Genomic DNA, 6,171 nt, shown 5'->3' on the forward strand with positions numbered 1-6,171 from the left:
CCCCTCTCTCTTCTGCCTCTCCCTGCCTCTCTCTATCCTCGCCCCGTGTCTGCCCCCACCTCACTGTGCCATGTGTTCTATCTCACGGTGTGCTGTGTGCCCCCAGCCGCTCACTGCCAGTCTGTGTGGTGTACGGGAAGACGAGGAGGGTAATGTTGCTGACACTATGCAAGCTCCTGACATTGAAGTGCCTGGGCCGACACTATGAGCTGGTCGCACAGAGCACCTGCCCATCACCTGCTCCTGCTCCAGCTTCCCGCTGTGGTTCCTGCTCACTCGGAGAGACCTGCGATGGTGAGAGAACAATCCTCCTTCATTTAAATAACCTCCAAACACCTCCCTGCCGTCAGGCTGTCCTGGGGCAGTTGGGTGGTGAATAGGTGAGGGGCAAGTACAAGGCAAGAAGGATTGGACCGCACCCCTGAGGGAAGTGGGGGGGGGCAATGGAAGGATAGTTTAGAATTTTTTAATTCACTTGTGGGATGTGGCTATCGCTGGCTGGGCCCAGCACTTATTGCCCAGTCCCTAATTGCCCCTTGATAAGGTGGGGGTGAGCTGCCTTCTTCAATCGCTGCAGTCCATGTGCTATAGATAGACCCACAATGCCCTTAGGGAGGGAATTCCAGGATTTTGACCCAGTGACAGTGAAGGAATGGGGATAGCAAATGTGGTTCCCCTGTTCATGAGGATAGCAAATGTGGTTTCCCTGTTCAAGAAGGCGGGTAGAGACAACCCTGGTAATTATAGACCAGTGAGCCTTACCTCAGTTGTTGGTAAAATGTTGGAAAAGGTTATAAGGGATAGGATTTATAATCATCTAGAAAAGAATAAATTGATTAGGGATAGTCAGCATGGTTTTGTGAAGGGAAGGTCGTGCCTCACAAACCTTATTGAGTTCTTTGAGAAGGTGACCAAACAGGTAGATGAGAGTAAAGCGGTTGATGTGGTGTATATGGATTTCAGCAAGGCGTTTGATAAGGTTCCCCACAATAGGCTATTGTACAAAATGCGGAGAAATGGGATTGTGGGAGATATAGCAGTTTGGATTGGAAATTGGCTTGCTGCAAGAAGACAGAGGGTGGCGGTTGATGGGAAATGTTCATCCTGGAGACCAGTTACTAGTGGTGGACCGCAAGGGTCGGTGTTGGGTCCACTGCTGTTTGTCATTTTTATAAATGACCTGGATGAGGGCGTAGAAGGATGGGTTAGTAAATTTGCAGACGACACTAAGGTCTGTGGAGTTTTGGATAGTGACGAAGGATGCTGTAGGTTGCAGAGAGACATAGATAAGCTGCAGAGCTGGGCTGAGAGGTGGCAAATGGAGTTTAATGCAGACAAGTGTGAGGTGATGCACTTTGGTAGGAGTAACCAGAAGGCAAAGTACAGGGCTAATGGTAAGGTTCTTAGTAGTGTAGATGAGCAGAGAGATCTCAGTGTCCATGTACACAGATCCCTGAAAGTTGCCACCCAGGTTGGCAGGGCTGTTAAGAAGGCCTACAGTGTTTTAGCTTTTATTAATAGAGGGATCGAGTTCCGGAACCAAGAGGTTATGGTGAAGCTGTACAAAACTCTGGTGTGGCCGCACTTGGAGTATTGCGTACAGTTCTGGTCACCGCGTTATAAGAAGGATGTGGAAGCTTTGGAAAGGGTGCAGAGGGGATTTCCTAGGATGTTGCCTGGTATGGAGGGAAGGTCTTACGAGGAAAGGCTGAGGGACTTGAGGCTGTTTTCATTAGAGAGAAGAAGGTTGAGAGGTAACTTAATTGAGACATATAAAATAATCAAAGGGTTAGATAGGGTGGATAGGGAGAGCCTTTTTCCTAGGATGGTGACGGCGAGCACGAGGGGGCATAGCTTTAAATTGAGGGGTGAAAGATATAGGAGAGTTGTCAGAGGTAGTTTCTTTACTCAGAGAGTAGTAAGGGAATGGAACGCTTTGCCTGCAACGGTAGTAGATTCGCCAACTTTAGGTACATTTAAGTCGCCATTGGATAAGCATATGGACATACATGGAATAGTGTAGGTTAGATGGGCTTGAGATCGGTATGACAGGTCGGCACAACATCGAGGGCCGAAGGGCCTGTACTGTGCTGTAATGTTCTATGTTCTAAGTCAGGATGGTGAGTGGCTCGGAGGGGAACTTGCAGGGGGTGGTTTTCCCATGTATCTGCTGCCCTTGTCCTTCTAGATGGAAGTGGCCGTGTGTTTGGAAGCTGCTGCCTGTGGATCTTTGGTGAATTTCTGCAGTGCATCTTGTAGATGGTACACACTGCTGCTACTGAGTGTCGGTGGTGGGGGGAGTGGATCCTTGTGGATGTGGTGCCAATCAAGCGGCTGCTTTGTCCTGGATGGTGTCGAGCTTCTTGAGTGTTGTTGGGGCTGTCCCCATCCAGGCAAGTGGGGAGTATCCCATCACACTCCTGACTTGTGTCTTGTAGATGGTGGGACAGGATTTGGGGAGCCAGGAGGTGAGTTACTCACCGCGGTATTCCCAGCTTCTGAGCTGAGGGAAGCAGTGGGAATTGAGGGGGAGGGTTGGATGTAAGGGAACGCAGTTATTGACCATATTTCCCTGAACTGTGCTCGGGCAGAGAGAGGTCGACCCTCCAGCCCCAGGTGGCTCCTGGTGGTGCCTCCGAGAAACTTTGCGATCCTAAAGCACAGGACAGTCTGACAGCTGAGATTTGACAGCGTGGTTTGAATGGTGGTGGGGGTGGGGGTGGGGGTGTTTGGGGGTGGGGCAGGGCAGGGGGTTAGAGTTGTCGGGGGAGAGCCGGTTTCCCTCGGAGACGTGACCAAGATCCATCCTTTCAGGGTGTGGTTGTGGGATCTTCCTGTACTTCCGCAGGCAGCTTGCCTGATGGTGCAGTAGCTGAGTGACAGGGATGCCTATTGTTTTGCAGAGGAGCGGGTCAGGTGCGTGTGCCAGCCACAGGAGGACTGCCCTGCTGGAGGGATTCGGCTCTGTGTCCTGCTGGAGGAGAGTGAGGAGAAAATAACAGTGAGTGAGTGTGAGGCCGCAGTGTGGAGGTGTCATGGGAGAAGTTTCACTATTGTTGCCAGCCACCCGTGTTCACAACGCTTGACCGCTACAACCGCCCATGACCTGCAGGGTTAAAGGTCACGAGGGTCAGCACCCGATAACCCCCTGGCCCGAGCACCCAGCCTCCATCACATCTTGTCAAACCCAGTTCACTTCCCCCACAACTCTCTCCCAGTTCTACTGCTATCCAGAACCATCTGAAACTGCTCCCCAAATCCTGAATCCCACTGCCTACTCGCCCCCAACTCCTCCTCCCCGCCTTCCTGGTCAGACCGTCCTCCGCCTGCTCTCTCCCTCTATCTCAATAAACCTCCTTCCACACTGACTGAAGTGGTCTTATTTCCTGGCTCAGTTTCTGTTGTTTCTGCCTCGAAAGATGTTCACAGGATGTGAGTGTCACTGACTGGGTCAGTGTAGTATTACCCCACCCTAATTGCTCAGAGAACAGTTGAGAGTTGAGAGTTGCTGTGGGTCTGGAGTCACATGCAGGCCAGGCCAGGCCATGGGTTCTGGAGAGATAATGGGAACTGCAGATGCTGGAGAATCCAAGATAACAAAGTGTGGAGCTGGATGAACACAGCAGGCCAAGCAGCTTCTTAGAGGCACACCTTTGTCCCCCTCCATCCACACGTCAACGAAAACCAATCACGTTTGGACATTGAGCAGTTTTTCGGGGGTCTTCGCCCCCACGCTTACTTCTCCAATGGTGAGCATAATGCTCCCTCCACTGACCCCATCACCCGCACCCAACACAAGTCCTCCTCCTGGACACCACCCCCAGGCCTCCTACCCTCCCTCGACCTCTTCATCTCCAACTGCTGTCGAGACATTAACCGCCTCAACCTCTCTACCCCTCTCACCCACTCCAACATCTCCCCCGCAGAACGGGCAGCCCTCCGCTCCAACCCCAACCTTACCATCAAACCTGCAGACAAGGGTGGCGCAGTGGTAGCATGGCGCACTGACCTCTACATCGCCGAGGCCAAACACCAAATCTCCGACACCTCCTCCTACCGCCCCCTCGATCATGACCCCACCCCCGAGCACCAAACCATCATCTCCAACACCATTCATGACCTCATCACCTCAGGGGACCTCCCACCCACAGCCTCCAACCTCATTGTTCCCCAACCCCGCACGGCCCGTTTCTATCTCCTTCCCAAAATCCACAAACCTGCCTGCCCTGGTCGACCCATCGTCTCAGCCTGCTCCTGCCCCACTGAACTCATCCCCACCTATCTGGACTCCATTTTCTCCCCCTTGGTCCAGGATCTCCCGACCTACGTCTGTGATATCACCCACGCCCTCCACCTCCTCCAGAACTTCCAATTCCCTTGTCCCCAACACCTCATTTTCACCATGCACGGCCAGTCCCTATACACCTGTATTCCGCATGCAGATGGCTTCAAGGACCTCCGCTTCTTCCTGTCCCGCAGGCCCGACCAGTCCCCCTCCACCGACGCCCCCATCCGCCTAGCCGAACTCGTCCTCACCCTCAACAACTTCTCTTTCGATTCCTCCCACCTTCTACAGACAAAAGGGGTGGCCATGGGTACCCACATGGGCCCCAGCTATGCCTGCCTCTTTGTAGGTTACGTGGAACAGTCCCTCTTCCGCACCTACACAGGCCCCAAACCCCACCTCTTCCTCCGTTACATTGATGACTGTATCGGCGCCGCCTCTTGCTCCCCAGAGGAGCTCGAACAGTTCATCCACTTCACCAACACCTTCCACCCCAAATTTCAGTTCACCTGGGCCATCTCCAACACATCCCTCACCTTCCTGGACCTCTCAGTCTCCATCTCAGGTTACCAGCTAGAAACTGATGTCCATTTCAAGGCCGCCGACTCCCACAGCTACCTAGAATACACCTCCTCCCACCCACCCCCCTGCAAAAATTCCATCCCCTATTCCCAATTCCTCCGCCTCTGCGGCATCTCCTCCCAGGATGAGGCATTCCACTCGCGCACATCCCAGATGGCCGTGTTCTTCAAGGACCACAACTTCCCCCCACAGTGGTTGAGGATGCCCTCGATTGTGTCTCCCGCATTTCCCGCACCTCATCCCTCACACCCCTTCCCCGCAATAACCGCCCTAAGGGAATCCTCCTCGTCCTCACATACCACCCCACCAACCTCCAGATACAACACATCATCCTCCGCCATCTACAATCCGACATTTTTCCATACCCACCCTTGTCTGCTTTCCGGAGAGACCACTCTCTCTGCGACTCCCTTGTCCGCTCCACACTCCCCTCCAACCCCACCTCACCCGGCACCTTCCCCTGCAACCGCAGGAAATGCTACACCTGCCCCTACACCTCCTCTCTCATCCCCATCCCAGGCTGCAAGATGACCTTCCATATCAAGCAGATGTTCACCTGCACATCTGCCAATGTGGTATACTGTATCCACTGTACCCAGTGTGGCTTCCTCTACATTGGGGAAACCAAGTGGAGGCTTGGGGACCGCTTTGCAGAACACCTCCACTCCGTTCGCAATAAATAACTGCACCTCCCAGTCTCGAACCATTTCCACTCCCCCTCCCATTCCTCAGACGACATGTCCATCATGGGCCTCCTGCAGTGCCACAATGATGCCACCCGAAGGTTGCAGGAACAGCAACTCATATTCCACTTGGGAACGCTGCAGCCCAATGGTATCAATGTGGACTTCACAAGCTTCAAAATCTCCCCTTCCCCTACTGCATCCCAAAACCAGCCCAGTTCGTCCCCACCTCCCTAACCTGTTCTTCCTCTCACCCATCCCTTCCTCCCACCCCAAGCCGCACCTCAATCTCCTACCTACTAACCTCATCCCACCCCCTTGACCTGTCCGTCTTCCCTGGACTGACCTATCCCCTCCCTACCTCCCCACCTATATTCTCCTCTCCACCTGTCTTCTTTTCTCTCCATCTTCGGTCCTCCTCCCCCTCTCTCCCTATTTATTCCAGAACCCTCTCCCCATCCCCCTCTCTGATGAAGGGTCTAGGCCCGAAACGTCAGCTTTTGTGCTCCTGGGATGCTGCTTGGCCTGCTGTGTTCATCCAGCTCCACACTTCGTTACCATCGGTTCTGTAGCTGGGTTTTATGTTAATCAACAATGGAATGGTCACCATTGGGCCATCTT

General features: G+C 53.4%; 1 protein-coding gene across 2 annotated transcripts in view; it reads left to right on the plus strand.

Moving 5' to 3' along the window:
- The window catches only part of c7a (complement component 7a), a 56,520-nt gene extending 53,152 nt beyond the window's left edge, over positions 1 to 3,368 (plus strand). For both annotated transcript variants that reach the window (XM_059644964.1, XM_059644963.1), the window contains exons 17-18: positions 107 to 294; positions 2,904 to 3,368. In XM_059644964.1, coding sequence (XP_059500947.1) covers positions 107 to 294; positions 2,904 to 3,118 — 403 coding nt within the window. In that variant the 3' untranslated portion in view covers positions 3,119 to 3,368. The remainder of the gene's footprint in view (positions 1 to 106; positions 295 to 2,903) is intronic.
- Positions 3,369 to 6,171: the final 2,803 nt, after the last annotated feature.

Source organism: Stegostoma tigrinum, chromosome 3 (assembly GCF_030684315.1).
Source record: "Stegostoma tigrinum isolate sSteTig4 chromosome 3, sSteTig4.hap1, whole genome shotgun sequence".
NCBI classification, from domain to species: Eukaryota; Metazoa; Chordata; class Chondrichthyes; order Orectolobiformes; family Stegostomatidae; genus Stegostoma; species Stegostoma tigrinum.